Source organism: Diabrotica undecimpunctata, chromosome 5, assembly GCF_040954645.1.
Source record: "Diabrotica undecimpunctata isolate CICGRU chromosome 5, icDiaUnde3, whole genome shotgun sequence".
NCBI lineage: Eukaryota > Metazoa > Arthropoda > Insecta > Coleoptera > Chrysomelidae > Diabrotica > Diabrotica undecimpunctata.
Window position 1 is genome coordinate 14,045,032 of NC_092807.1, and position 15,511 is coordinate 14,060,542.

General features: G+C 31.4%; 1 protein-coding gene across 4 annotated transcripts; it reads left to right on the forward strand.

The window, feature by feature from the left end:
- Positions 1–4,200: 4,200 nt before the first annotated feature.
- On the forward strand, positions 4,201–10,614 carry LOC140441094 (uncharacterized). 4 transcript variants are annotated; one of them, XM_072531531.1, is made up of 3 exons: positions 4,201–6,576; positions 6,641–6,805; positions 7,473–10,614. In XM_072531531.1, the coding sequence occupies exons 1-3, from the start codon at positions 6,484–6,486 to the stop codon at positions 7,620–7,622; spliced, it is 408 nt and encodes a 135-aa protein (XP_072387632.1). In that variant the 5' UTR covers positions 4,201–6,483; the 3' UTR covers positions 7,623–10,614. The 4 variants fall into 4 exon arrangements, with proteins under 4 accessions (XP_072387632.1, XP_072387630.1, XP_072387629.1 ...); XM_072531529.1 differs by having other exon boundaries at positions 4,201–7,804; positions 7,858–10,581; XM_072531528.1 differs by having other exon boundaries at positions 4,201–6,805; positions 7,473–10,581.
- The last annotated feature ends 4,897 nt before the right edge of the window (positions 10,615–15,511 follow it).

The following is a 15,511-nucleotide window of genomic DNA, read 5'->3' on the forward strand; positions in this document are numbered from 1 at the left end:
TGGTATATATATATACATATATATATATATATATATATATATATATATATATATATATATATATATATATATATATATATATATGTATATATATATATATATGTATATATATCTATATATATATATGTATATATATGTATATATATATATATATATATATATATATACATATTGTATATCGAAAGATAGAAGAACGAAAAAGAATGAAATAAACCTGTTCAAAACTCCTTGAAAAAGAATCAGGTCAGATGTATGCACCCCCAGGGGCCAGGTCTCTTGTTAACGACAACGGTCAACGGTCCGATTAAACGTTTCCGTTAGCCGTTGCTCAGTGTCTTTCAGGCTCGTATGAATGTTTATTCACGCACTACGCACCTGCAACCAATCCGTTGGGAAACTTGTCACCGTCTACATATCCGGTCTCCCTCGACAAGACGTTCGTCGGACTGGTGCAATGAACCACTTTAGTTTATGCAAGTGAGTTTACCACGTCGGACGAGCACCCCTTGTGTCAATAAATTTTTTCTTTGTTGCGTATAAAATATGGATTTTGATTGGAGATTTTAATAAGTGCTGTGGGATAAAACGACGGAAAGCTATAAAAAGCACCTCAATTTTGCAGGATGGAGAGAAATCTGCGTGATTCTGCACGAAGACTTCGAGTCATTATCGGACAAGGAAAAAAACGATTTTGGTAAATAAACATTTAATAATAAAATAACCGTTCAAAATGTCTTAAATATATTGATTCTGCCATTGCAATCTCCCTTCTGGTGACATGAAATAGTAATCTGCGAATATTATTTTTCTGTTAAATTTCCTCCTACCTAATTTGATCGGGGTAGTTCGCGCAGGGCAGAATCGGAGCCATCAGTAGCATTTAAATCACTTGCTATGTTATTTATAATGCCTTTCATATAAGTCTTATTCACTCCGACCATATTGTTTTACATACTTCTCGAACAATGTAGCTTATAGTTTTGATTCCCATTCTAAATGTGTATTGAAGATCTGTGAATATCATCGGTGTTTTCTTTTTCAGGCAAAGAAGTTGCAAAGAAGTGGAGCAAGGCAAGAGATAACTGGATGAGATGTACGAAGAAACTGAAAGAGATGAAGTCCGGTTTAGAAGCAAAGGCTAGCACAAAATATAAATTTTTTGAGCAAATGCAATTCCTCCATAAAATTGCCATAATATGCCACCTACTACCTCCGAAAAGCTACCTGTCAGAGATGAAACTACAGATGGAATTTTGACACGAGATGCTGGATTCTTCCAATCGTGATGACAGCAGTCCAGTCATGTGTTTCTTCAGGAGAATTGCACATACTGTTGAGAAGTTTAGTGATACAGAATTAATAAATTTTCGATTCGAGGTAATTTTATTCATAAGAAACATACAACAGAGAAATATGCTTATGGCGCAGCATATTCCGCAGCCCCAGAACTTTGAAAGGAGTACGTCATATCAAATACAAGGATATCTCAACAGAATAGAAACCACAGCATTTGAGCCATATCGGAATACACCCTCAACTTCAACTGCAAATTTCAGTCAAGTGAGTGAACCCCAAATACCAGCACCAGAATCATTTCCATTTGCAGAACAATCTTCAATATCAGACCACTCGTCCATTAGTCAAAGTGACGTAGATTTCGATTTTGCAAAATCATCCACATTTTACCAATAATTTTTGTTTTGTATATAGACCATATTTTTAAATAATAAAGAATTTAATGAGATTGTAAGAAGTTTTTTATTCTATTATACTAATAACATAATTCATACATACCTTAAGGTAACAGCTAGTCGCTCAGCAGGTGGAGTGGATAGCCTCATATTAGTGTCATCACGTTTTAATTTATCATGTACTATTCCTGACAATTTGCGAAAAGTTTCTTGATCCATTCGGAAGTAATTGAAGAATTTTGTTTAGTCTTTTTTCAATTCTTTGTCAAGTGTATATGGAAAGCACCATACTTTTTTCTTTCTAACAAAATAGGATGTATCCATATTTTTTCTTTTGCGCTTCTCGCGTTTCTTCTGCATTTTTTATACAAATAATAAGCTAGTATGTTTTGATTCTTTTTTCTGATCTTCCCAAAACTCAGATATGTTCTGTCTAGATACCAATGAAGAAAAAGATACCGCAATGTCTACTGAAAAATTCTCAACAGATTAAGATAAATCGTGGCCCGAGGACGCAAGACTGGAAAGTACTCCACTGCGAGAAATCTAGTCCAGGATATACCTAGACTTTCTCAATAGACGATCCATTTATGAAGGTCTTAGAGAAATTTAACTTCGGGCCCTTCTTCGGATTTGGTCATCATCATCAGGCCAAAGGATGCCAGGAGAAAGGAGATATCTTCTTCCTCTGAACAATTAAAGCTGTAGAAAATGGAAGCAAGGGGAGCATAGTCAAACTCTCCGGAAAGTTAAAGCAGGCAGGCCAAAGAGAAAGGTTAAACATCCTCTTCCTCACAAGGCCAGCAACCGCCTGGAGAGCAACTGAAAACCCTGTTTGTTTAATTGCACTTGCTATTACCTTTGTATTTCGAATATCACTTTTAATGCTTACACCGAGATATTTATAAGTATAAGTATTTCTGATTTGAGTGTCTCCTACTTCTAAGCACCTTCCTTTACCTCCCACAACTTCATACTCTGTTTTTGATGGATTAATTGATAAATCCCACTTAGCATATTCATCATCTATATTTTTTAGCATGAAGTAGATATTATCTTGATCTTCCGCAAATATGACTTGATCACCAGCAAAATTCAAGCTTTATAGTCTATGAACTTCAGTTGGAATACGCATAGGTGTTCACATTTTTTTCCAGCCATTTGAAACCCTCTCCAAATAAATTTTAAAGAGTGTAGATGCAACGCAGCAGTCTCGGGGAAGTACTTTTGTCACAGCATTTATATAAATCGGTGGAATTTTATTGTTTTCCAGCATCTGCCATAGCTTGGCTAATGGGACACTATCATACGCCTTTTAAAGGTCAATAGATATTATGTGGGTCTCCATCTTTCGTTCCAATGGCTTTTTTATTGATTGTTTCAGATATTTCTCTTTGTCTATACAACAATGACAATTACAAAAGCTACTTTGAGCTTCAAAGTCTTCCCAAAAACTTTCAATTCCTCTTTTCATTAAATTGCAGATTGAGTTGGTTTCACTAAGACTTCAGTAATTCTTATAAACCTCTCTACTTGTAAAGATCGCTGATATAGGCATATATTGACGTACAGCATTTCTTCAGAATGGACCCATCAGGAAAAAAAATTTAAAAAGAAAACCACATGTTGCTAAATCATGTATTTATCTACAAAAATCTTAATAAAAGTGTATAAAAAAGATAATAGTAATATTAAAAAAGAATAAACTATACAAATATTAATACCTCAGCACCTAAAACTATAAACTGTTTTCAATATAAATTTTAATCAAAAATCATAGGACACTACAGACCAAGATGGCTACCTACGTATATTGAATCAAATACGTTTAGAAAAACGATGATGTTCATTACTTGTTTCGAGCTGAACTATAATTATTTAGAAGTCCATAAGTAGGTTAAAAAATGTGAGGAAGACTGGCTTAAAAGTCATACACTACTTATGTCAACTGTCAAAATCTCCGTAATTAAAGTTCCATAACAGAATGCAGCAACTATAGACTAATTTCCTTAATAATACAGAATTTTAAACGTGCACCTGCGTAACGCTAATTGAGCTAGTGCTACAGTTTGTGGCTCGTCTATCTCTTTAAAGATCTTCTAGCCATCTATATACAAGGAAACAATTACGAAAAACAGTTTTAGTCAGGACTATATAACAAGGAGAATTATGTCAACTAAACATAAACTTAAAGATCATAGTAAGAGATCTCTGAGAAACTCAAAGATCCTGAAAAAAAAATAACATTGACGTGAATACCATTCAGGAAACTCATGTACTTAGGTGATAAACCTGATCTAAAACGTTGAGGCTGAATACCAGGATTTGAAATTATTGATGTAACATATCATCATATATATATATATATATATATATATATATATATATATATATATATGTGAAGGACTTTAGAATGACTATATATATATATATATATATATATATATATATATATATATATATATATATATATATATATATATATATATATATATTTACACGACCCGACTATAGCTCCTCTTTTCAAAATGCGGTTATAAGTCGTCTTCTAGAAGGAGTGAATATCTTTAAAATATTATTCGTGTATATTAATTTTTTTACAATTCTTATAATGTATTGAAAATAAAAACATTATAATTTTTTATACAATTACCAAATTAAAATCAATTGGTCTTCCATCTAAAATTACTATACATACCTCCTCCAATGTATATTAAATTAACAAAATAAATCTTTCTGCTATTCAAAATATACGTCAAAACTACATTACAGTGGTTTACTCCTCCAAATATAAATCAGAGACTAAACGACGGTGGATACGTAAACCAAATAATATATTAGAGTATATTTGGCGCGAAAAAATCTGTAAGCCTAACAATTTCTAACGTTTTGTTTGAAGTGTGTAGTGCACTGGAAACTCTAGGTATGTACTTATATAATTTTTATTTTGTTACAGAACGGGTAATAAATACAATTTAATATTGTTTCAATTTAATAGGTAGTTGGATTGAACAAAACTACTAGATAATTATGCAAAATAATATATTTTCTGTCTTCTCCACATTACACATTAGATATTTTTGTACACTTTACAAATATATCTGAACTACATTTATAAACACATATTATACAGTGTATCAAGGGATTGATTTAACTATACATGTAATGGATCAAACATTTTTGAATCTCGTTTTGATATTTTGGCGTCTCGGCTGGTTAGAGTTGCACAAGTTTGACTTGAATGTTTGAAATTGACTTGAGTTTGACTTAATTTCCAGTCAAACTCAAGTCAATCCTTCTGACAAATAATTCTTCTTCCTGTGTCACTCCTATCGGAGATTGGAAATCATCAAGGCTATCCTGACCTTGTTTACAGCTGACCTAAAGAGTTCATTAGTGGTGCAGCTAAAAAACTCTCTCAAATTCCGCAACCATTCTTTTACGGTCCAGATTCCGTTTTCCTTTTATTTTTCCTTGAATTATATTTTGAAGTAATGCGTATTTATGTCCTTTCATTAGGTGACCCAAATATTATTTTCTTCATTTTATCGTTGGTAAAACTTTCTGGGTCTTTTCCTTTCCTTCTTAATAAGTTCCCAAGTATTTGTAACTTGATACTTTTTCAATTTGAATGCTGTTTATACTAATATATGCTGGTTGTGTCATGTTTTCACTGAAGACCATATACTTGTTTTTTTTTATATTGATATTTATGCCATAATTGTTGCAAGCAATATTTATGTTTGTAAGTAATCGTTGTAATTCTTCTACTGTTCTTGCAACTAATACAGTGTCATCCGCGTATTCAATATTATTTATAACCTCTCCACTGATTACGATTCATTCGTTTGCTTGCAAAAAGGGTTTTTGGCAGATGCTTTCACTATAAACATTACATAGCAGCGGTGACAAGATGCCTCCCTGTCATACTCCTCTACGTATTTCTATTGCCTGTGATGTCTTATTTTCTATTTTTATGATATTTTCCTGATTTCAATATATTTATATTGAGAATTATTCGCAGATCTTTATTATCTATGTCCTCTCTTTCAAGAATATCGCTTAGCTTATCATGGCGTACTCTGTCAAACTTTGGCAAATAATTCAAGTCAAGTCAAACTGGTCAATGGTTAAGGCTTTGAAAATTCAAACTGTTTGTTAAACTAGTTTGAAAGAGTTTGAAAATAATTTATTTACTTTAGTAGATATACTTTTTTTTTTCAAGATAACAATAATATTAAGATGTCAATTTAGATAACAAAATTCGATTCAGGTCAGAATAGAGTCGTAAATTCAAGAAAATGATTCATTTACACGTAAAATTGCCTGCTTAGCAAGTTTCATTTTATCGGTGATAATTTTATGCCTTCTACTCTGTCAACGATATCATTTTTTTGTTTATTTAAATGTTGCATAGATTACGGCAAAAAATCCGTTGGATAGTTTTTTTATAATACCAAGTGTATCTGATTTAGTGAAATTGATCCGATTTTTGTGAAATTTTGTATTTTGACATAATTTCATATTTTGAAAAACTTTTATTAATATAATTTTGCCGTATTATTGACCAAAATGAAATTTTTTTTTCTCAACTGTCACGGACAACTTGAATTTTAAAAAGTAAACATGTGCATGAAATTATTTTCAGATCAAGCAGGCCGGGACCCCAAAACATCAATACGAGCATAAAAATTTTGTATAAAAGTATAAGAGTATAAAAAAAGTAGGGTTCAAATTTTTGCCCACTCAGTTAAACAATACTTAGATATTTTATCACCAGTATATTTTTAGGATGAAACTAATTTGTTTTTGTAACAGAGCGTTAAGTCCCGTAAAAATTAACCAATCAGTAAGCGAGAAAGTAAATTCAACTGAAATTCTTTCGGTAAGTTCCAGTTAGATTTTTAAAAAAACATTGCTTATACTTAAATAAAAAAAATATTTTGTAGATCAAAAGCTCTCGATTTTATAGTGGATCTAAAGAAAATATACTCCCTTGTAATTTTACACTACAAGAACAACATAACAAAGATGAAGATCAGTATAAAGTTGGTAAAAAAACCGCTAATGAAATATTACCGATTGAAAATTCTAATGCATCTGACATTTCTTCCGTAAGTTTAACATTTAAGAGCATTTTATTCTCAAATATGAACGGTATGCGGCAAAATAAACAGTACTAAAATGCATATGCCTCAGATTTGTATGTGTCATGCGCCGAAACGTATTAAGTGATTTCTGAACGACGTTATAACTTATGTGAATGTCATGATAATTTTAGGTGCTTCAGGATGGTTCTTAGTTTTACAGAAAATTTTTTTATCGTGGAGTACTATTTTCGATCATACGGAAAAGGTCGCGAAATCGGTCCAAAAAGCTTAAAATCGACAATAGTTTTAGCAGGACGGGCAATCTGTCACACGGTCAGTGAGTCTCTTCGAATACTGTTCAGTGATTTTCCATACCCATCGCAATTATCAGGCCTAACCTAACTAACACCACATGATACGTACATATGGGGAATGCTGAAGGAGGCAGACCGATACAATGTCTGACATTCCGGAATAACAAACTCCAATTAGATTTTTTTAGTGCCAGAGGGCATCTTTAACATCTATTTTATCGGAAACGTCGTCGTGAATAATGTTGGTAAGGCTATATCATGTATACTAAATATATAGATATTCATATACATTTCAATATTCATTTCAGTACTGTTTATTTTACCGCCTACTGTATTTCCCTACTTCAGTCACTTTTTACTATGAAAAATAATTTTAGGAAATATCCTTAAGTTCCCCTCAATTTTATGGTTCACCTGACAGTATCTTTACACCTGAAGAAAGTGATAAAGATAACACAGATTCTCCAGACTTAGAAACTCCATCACCAGCTTCTGATGAAATGTTAGATTCCAAGATTCTTCAGTAAGTGCAATAAAACTTTAGAATAAAATGTGTTGTGTACTCTGTAATATTGAAATGGATAACAGAAAAAATGTAATATTTATTTAATTGGGTTTTTAGGAAAAGTCTTCAGGTTCTCCAGAAATAAATAATTTTTCTTCCCACTTTTGTCCAAAACAAGTTAACAAAGATGAGTTAAATATTGAGGTAAGTTTATTTCAAATATTTTAGCAATATAATTCAAAGCACATACTTTTTAGGAACAATCTAATTCACCTTCGTCTTCTGTCAGCCTAAATATCCATCAACATGTGGAAGAAACTTGCAATATAAATACGAAGTCTTTAAAAAATCTGTTTTTTGTTACTTTTGTGAATCAGTTGTATTAAATTTTCCTAGACATATACTACGAAATCATCAAAGCGAATTAGAAGTTCAAAAAATTTTGGTTTACCCTCCAAGAAGTAAAACGAGAAAGCAATTGTTATTTGCTTTGAGAAAAAAGGGAAACTATTTGTTAGGTTCTGCAAATGTAAAACCAGTTAGGAAAGGATCTGCAGATACAAACTACCTACCGTGTGACCACTGCTTCGGCATGTATTCGGCAAAAAACTTATGGCGCCACAGAAAAATATGTAATCCTGATTCAATAACCAGAAATTCCCAATCACAAGCACAAAATTTCTTATTAAGGCACCTTAAATTGGACACTTATTTAAAAGAAACTGTTTTTCCTCGAATGCGAGCAGACAATGTATCACTCGTGGCTAAAAAAGATCCGCTCATTTGTGCGTTTGGCTCAAGATATTTGAAGATCCATAGAGAACAACACTTTATACCAGTAGCGTCAAGAAAAATGAGGGAATTAGCTAAAATTGTTATCGAACTAAGAAAAAATAGTTCCTCAATCAAAACGCTTTTTGACTCGTTGAAACCAGAATATTACGATTCTTTAGTTTTTGCTACTAAAATAGTTTCAAAATATGATAACGAGAGCAAAACTTTTAAAGCTCCATCATTTGCTAAAAATATTGGCACTACAATAAAACAGTGTTGTGATATAGCACTTATGCTTAATGCGAAAAAGTCTGAGTTTACAGTTAGAAGTGCCAGCGCTAAAGCTGACTTAAAATCTTTAATACAAATAATAGAAGGAAATTGGAAATATGATATTTCCAGTCAAGCTGCAAATGATTTAGACATGAAAAAATGGAACAAAGTGACGTTAATACCACCAGCAAGTGACCTTAAGCTATTGAAAAACTATCTCGTGCGAAGGGCAAATGAATCTTGTGATAAATTACAGAAAAATAATAATGATATTAATTCTTACGTGTTTCTGTTAGAAACTATATATTGCCGTCTTATCTTATTAAATAGAAGGCGCCCTGGTGAATTAGAAAGAATGACCATACAGAGTTACATTAGCGCTAAAGATAATCAATGTTATGAAGAATTTTCTGAAGCAATTTCAGAAACCGAAAGAATTTTAATGAAAAGTTTTAGAAGAATAGTAATAAAAGGTAAAAGGGGACGTGGTGTACCCGTCCTAGTAAGTAAGGATGTACAAGAACACTTAGAAATGATTACAAAATGTAGAGATTTACTTTTAAAAACACCTAGTATTTACCTTTTTGTTAATCCAAAATTTGATAAACCAATTCGAGGGTATGAAGTAATGTCAAAATATGCTAAATTATGCGGAGCTAAAAATCCTAGTGCTCTTACATGTACAAGGCTGAGAAAACATCTAGCAACGCTAACCCAGTTGTTTACCATGTCGGAAAATGACATGGAGCAACTGGCTTCATTTATGGGGCACACATTAGGAATTCATCGATCTTCATATAGACTCCCCGATGACATTTATCAAACTGTAAAGATCTCTAAGTTGCTCCTGTTAATGGAGAAAGGTAAAGCAGGTCAATTCAAGGGAAAAAGTTTAGAAGAAATAGAGATAAATTTGGAAGAAGACATTATGGAAGATGATGATGGACATAATAACGAGGTATTTGGGGAACAAAAAAATGAAACCAATGATGTTATTGAATCAAAAGGTTCAGAAAGTTGTAATAATGAAAAAAAGGGAATATTGGATATGAAGGCAAAAAATAAAAAAAGGGTTTTAGTTCCGTGGACAGAAAATCAGAAGAAAGTAGTCAAAATGTATTTTAAAACCCACATTAAACAAAAGAGGCCCCCCAAAAAATCGGAATGTGAAGATCTGATTTTAAAAAATCCTGATATATTAAAAAATAAAAATTGGCTCAAAATAAAGGTCTTCGTTCAAAATGAATATAAAAAGTGTTAAATGTCCAAGTTTTTTTCGAAATTCAGTTTTTGCAATATATTCTGAGTTTTCGTAAAGTATTTTTATTTGTGTTTATATATTCAGTTTTGTTCATATTTTTATTATTTGTTTTTAAATATAAATAATGATTAAAATTAAATATTTATAACGAACATATATACATGTTTTTTTTTCGTTAGCCCTTGTTAAAAATTTACAAATGATTATCAATAATATATATATAGCCCTTAAATAATCAGATTCGTTTACAATATAACAAATACATTACATTTGAATTCATTTTTCGTTTTCACCATCACTTTTATTGTGAACAAAAACCTGTCTACTTTGATTCAGATTTTTTGTTAAAATATATATATTATATTACTTTAAATATTAAAGAAAGATTGGAAGACTATTAAGTAGTTTTCGAATCATTATTCCAGAGGAGGACTAAACCACCGTAATATAAAAATAGGAAGAACTAAGGTCGGTAAACTATAATTTGAATATACGTAACGAAATATACGCCGACGCTGGCGACACAACAAGTAATGTGGCGATCATATTGAACTAAAGTATTCAAACGTACAAAAACATGCAATAACTCATCCATCTGAAATTTTGCTCAATGGTTTAGAATGACGTGTAGACTTCTTTTATAATGATTGCGATAAGTCCTCCGTATACGGAGGACCTACCACAGTGGAGGACCTATTATATGTAAATTTCCTGTATAAGGAGGAGCTATCCACTGGTGCGTATATATATATATATATATATATATATATATATATATATATATATATATATATATATATATATATAATGGTGACCCAGATGTAGCTAGTGTCGTATTACAAACGCTAAATGAAGCTCGGAATAATAAATGGATAAAAACAACGGAGAAAATAGACTTCAAAAGGTCGAGCAGACAATCTTAAAGCTACTCAAAAATTTAGGGACTTGACTGTTCGAAAAGGCTACTTGAAGAGTGTCCCTAATTAGGAGTCTACGTGATAAAAACCTCAGAAAATATATAAAAAAAATAGACTCAATAATTTACGCCAAACAGCTCGACATAACATCAGCCTCCGAAAAATAAAAACTTATAAGGCACCTGGTTTTGCCGGGACACAGCTTGATTTCCTACTGCAATACGGCCAAAGGACAAAAAAATGGTTGGCTGCTTTCTACTTATGCATCTTAACAACTGGAAACCTTCCAAAAGCTTTTTAGAAAAGCAAAGTAACTACTGTATTAAAACCAGTAAACCCAACGATAAAGTTGAAAGCTATCGTCCCATAACACTTCTCAGCTGCTGCTAAAAACTTCTAGAACGACTTCTCTTAAACAGGATAGGACAAAAATTCTTGAAAATACCCCACCCGAACAAAAGGTTTCAGACCTAATCGAAGCTGCGCAGCCCAAGACACGATGAAGACAAACAAAAGACCTCATACGAAAAAATCTATGTCATTCAGCGACGACCTAAAATGAGGCAAAAAGGGCAGAAATGGGCCTTAAAGATTTCTCATAAGAAATAACATTAACCAAATAGACTATTCTATCAGCCTTCTATTACAGTCGAAGAGAGGAGGGGGAGAAAGTTAGAATTAGTATAAAAAAAGTGAAATAAGCCATAGAAGATTGAAGAATGAAGAAGGAAGGTACATATACTGAGCGGAAAAGGAGCGAAAATTGAGATAAATGAATATAAAAATGCCAAAAGATGATGAAAGAGGTATAAATGAAGAGGTATAAATAGTGAGGTATAAATTGTGAGTATATGTACATATAAGAGGTGAGAAAAATGATAAAAGGATGTATAAGTAGGTACAATCAAATATCACAATTATAGAAAGTGACTCATGTTTTAATTCTTTTTTTTGCCAGTAAAACTACACGTTTACCCTATAGAAAAAATATTTTTGTTCCGACAAAAGGAGAAAATTTAATTATTATTTAATAAACAAATTAGAGGATTATTGCAGAACCTGTTTAATCTGTAAAAAATTGAAAAAGGTCTTCTTCTGACTGTTCAAATAATATGCGTTGAGATAGAAGCATTTTGAAATATGAAATCAATTTCAATAATTTGACTGGTCTCAAATGTTTTGGCAAAGATTTGGGTTCTAAGAAATCAGCGTGATTCAACTTGAAGTTATCTGCAATGTTGTAGTTAATATATTTCTCTAACGGTACATAAGCTCTACGATCAACATCATCGCAAATTACGGTGCTGTAACCGACAACAACGCCATTGTTCGAGTAGAAATTTTATTATATGTTATCTGTACGTCGGTTTCATAACCACACTTACAGGGGTTTCATAAAGCAAAGAACAGAATTGTTTGTAGTATTATTACTAGTGAAGGAGCTTTTACGTTTACTTTTTGTGAATTGTGAGTAATTTAGTTTAATTTAATTTGGTGATGAATAATAAATATGACTGACAGTAGTATAGTGAACCGTATATCAAAAAGAAACGTCACAATTTAACACCCGAAGAAAAATTATGATCGGAAATGTGTTTAAGGGACTTAGAGCCAGAGAACAAAATATTAATGTAAGCGATTAGTTACATTATGTAGTATTTTGACAAAAGTTCCCGAAGCTAGTGTGTACAGAGTAATTAAAACAGACGATGAAACAAACGATAATAATACTTTGAAGATTGAGACAAGAGGACGGAAACAAATAAAATTGGATGATACAACCAAACAGGCCATTCGTCGTGCAGGACATGAATTTTATTTCAAAAAGGAATTACCAACTAATAAAAAAATGCTTCTTCTCTTCAATCTAATGAAAATATTCCAAAAATATCAAGACGTGTTTTGTAACTTAAGTGAAATGAAACGACAAGCTTTCTTAACTGATTTGTCGATAAGTTTAAAAGCTCTGTACGGAAAAGGAAAACGCCTTATTATTAGCAATATTGGTAGCGACTTATGATTTGTTGAAGGAGGTTTAAATATATTTGTTTCTAAAAAGATTGGAGATTACTATGAGGTTTCAGATATTCTGTGCGTCATCTTGTGCAGACATTAATTATTATTTTTGATCTAATTCAAATTTTGGCATCTTTGTGCGCACTCAGCGACTGTTGGCGCAGAAACAATACGTACTCACTATTCAGCCCACGCAGCAGGAGCATATTTTGCCATTGATTTATGTATTAATAATTTAACTGCAAAACTCCTTGTAACAAACAAAAGTGTCTCTACCGATGTCGTAACTTTTAATTGGGTTTTATGACATAAACTTATCAGTTGAATTTGTTTATCGGTGAAAATTAAGTTTAGTAAGTCAGAATGGTTGTTCACTATAACGAAGAGCCAGACAAGAAAGGACAAGGTGCATTTTCATTTTTGTATGGTACTTTTCTCTATATTGATTAAAAAATTCATAATTATAAAATAAATAAATAAAATTTAACATACAGTCCATTTACAATACTGCCGCAAACAATTCTGTTGAAGATAAACAGATAGAAGGAAGGAGAGAGAGGTAAAGATGAAGAAAGGAATAAAGTGCGAGTCACATGTTATATTTATTCTCCTTTCATTCCCTATAAGAGACACAAAAGAAAAAATTAAATATATAGGTAGCCATCCTGTGTTTTTTGTTTTTCAAAATTTGTAAATATCACAATAAACGATCTTAAAAAATATGGTAAAGCTAGGCACATATTTTTAATAAACGGAAAATAATAATTGGAATGATTCAATTCATCGTATATACATAAATACTAATTTTATCACAGCATTATTAGAATTTTTAAAATAAACTAAATCAGCGATTCTTCTTTTTATTATTATACCGCCTGTCCCACAAAAGAGCCGTAGAATAGCTTATTTAATGTATTCGATATTGGGACGTACTGTGTATATATATATTTTAAGTAATAAAGTAATAAAATAAAAACAAGGAATTAATTATAATATTCTGAAAATATAAAAGAATGAAACAACTGTTAGTAGATTAAACGGTAATGTAAAATTAATTACACTGAAAGGCAAAGTTTCGTTCCTTTTTTAAGTACACCTCTAAATTAATAGTGTTTTTTGGCAATATCGACATCTAGAAGATTGGACATCTATCGAGTAATCAATCGATTAAAAAATATCCATAGATGTTTAATAGGATACGTCAATATCTGCACATATCTTTGTACAGCTTTAATTTCATGAAAAAAAAAGCTTCAAAATATTTTAAGTCATTGACAAAGGACATTGAATACGATAATATTATTATTCATTTAAACCCTGAATCAGACAGTTAAGGTTTTCAATCAGATTCTGATAGCAATTCGAGTAATGATGATATTATTTAAATCAAAGTAAGTACGTCATTAAAATCTTATTACGTCTAATATTTCGATTCATAATAAAAATGTAAAAGCATTATAGAATTGTTATCAATTTTACTGTGAAATAGGTAACAAATAAAAAACCGAAAAATCTTTGAAATCCGATTGATCTGACAACATCGCGTAACCAAAGTTCTCGATCGGTCTGACCTTAGCGGTTTCAGATATTTCTGTCGACCTGTACAAGTGATTAACTACCAGTAAACAAAAACAGAAAAGTAAACAACCTCCAGACAACTGGAATGACAACTGATGACAGATGACAGATTTCAATCCATTCAAATTTAACATTGACGTCATCACAACTGTGAGTCAATAAAATGTAAAGTTTAATTTCTATGCGTTAGTAAAATCTTAATACTTATGGCTTGTATTGACTGATTCTGAAAACTATTTTTCTGAAACTGAATGTCTCAGTTTACGATAAAACCAACTTGTAGTACTTGAAAATTGAGGACGACTAACTAAAATTGCCTTTCAGTGTTATTTTTGGTTAAGTGTTATTCGACACTGTCTATCACTATTTTATGTATGATGGTTGTTTCGAGCAAACTGCATGAAAATTCATGATGAGCAATATATATTTAACAATTCACGTTTTATATAATTTTTAACAAGAAAAGAGATCGTGGAGTTAAAAGTCTATTCATAAGAAAATATCCAATAGCTCCAAATAGGTTTTTACTTAGACCTGTAGGGAAAACTTGACAATGTGTATATTATTTAAAGTAAGTGCTGCGTGTACGATAACTAGTCCCTGATACATCAAACATATTTAAAAATTTTAAAATGGCGCAGTCGATAGATATTTGCAAAATTTAATACTGATGTAGACAAATTAAATGAGACTATGCCATTTTAAGAGTAAATTAGGCTAATAAAATTCATTATATAATAGAAGTGTAAATAAATCAAGTTAATTGTTTAAATGGACAGTAATTAATGAAGTTACGCAAAACAAAACCTGCCGATAATAACAGAATAAGATCCCGTCAAATGAGCGATTTTGAATATGCACTTTCATCTTTTTATAAAAAACTGCAAAATAGAACAAAGAAAATAGTTTTTATATGTCTGCGTATCAGAAATATTACCAGTTGTTTCGTTAAATATTTATGTTCTTTATTATTACCCCCTCTTTCACTAGATAAAGTAAAAATATTACCACCATAGAGTGGGTGTCTAAAATCTACCTCGAACTATTTTTTGAACCATAAAGCTTAGGTAATTGAACTGAGGCACCTGTACA

What these genes read in the sequence shown, in the direction of transcription:
- LOC140441094 (XM_072531529.1), top strand. Translation starts at nt 8,193, where the DNA reads ATGTATTCGGCAAAAAACTTATGGCGCCACAGAAAAATATGTAATCCT.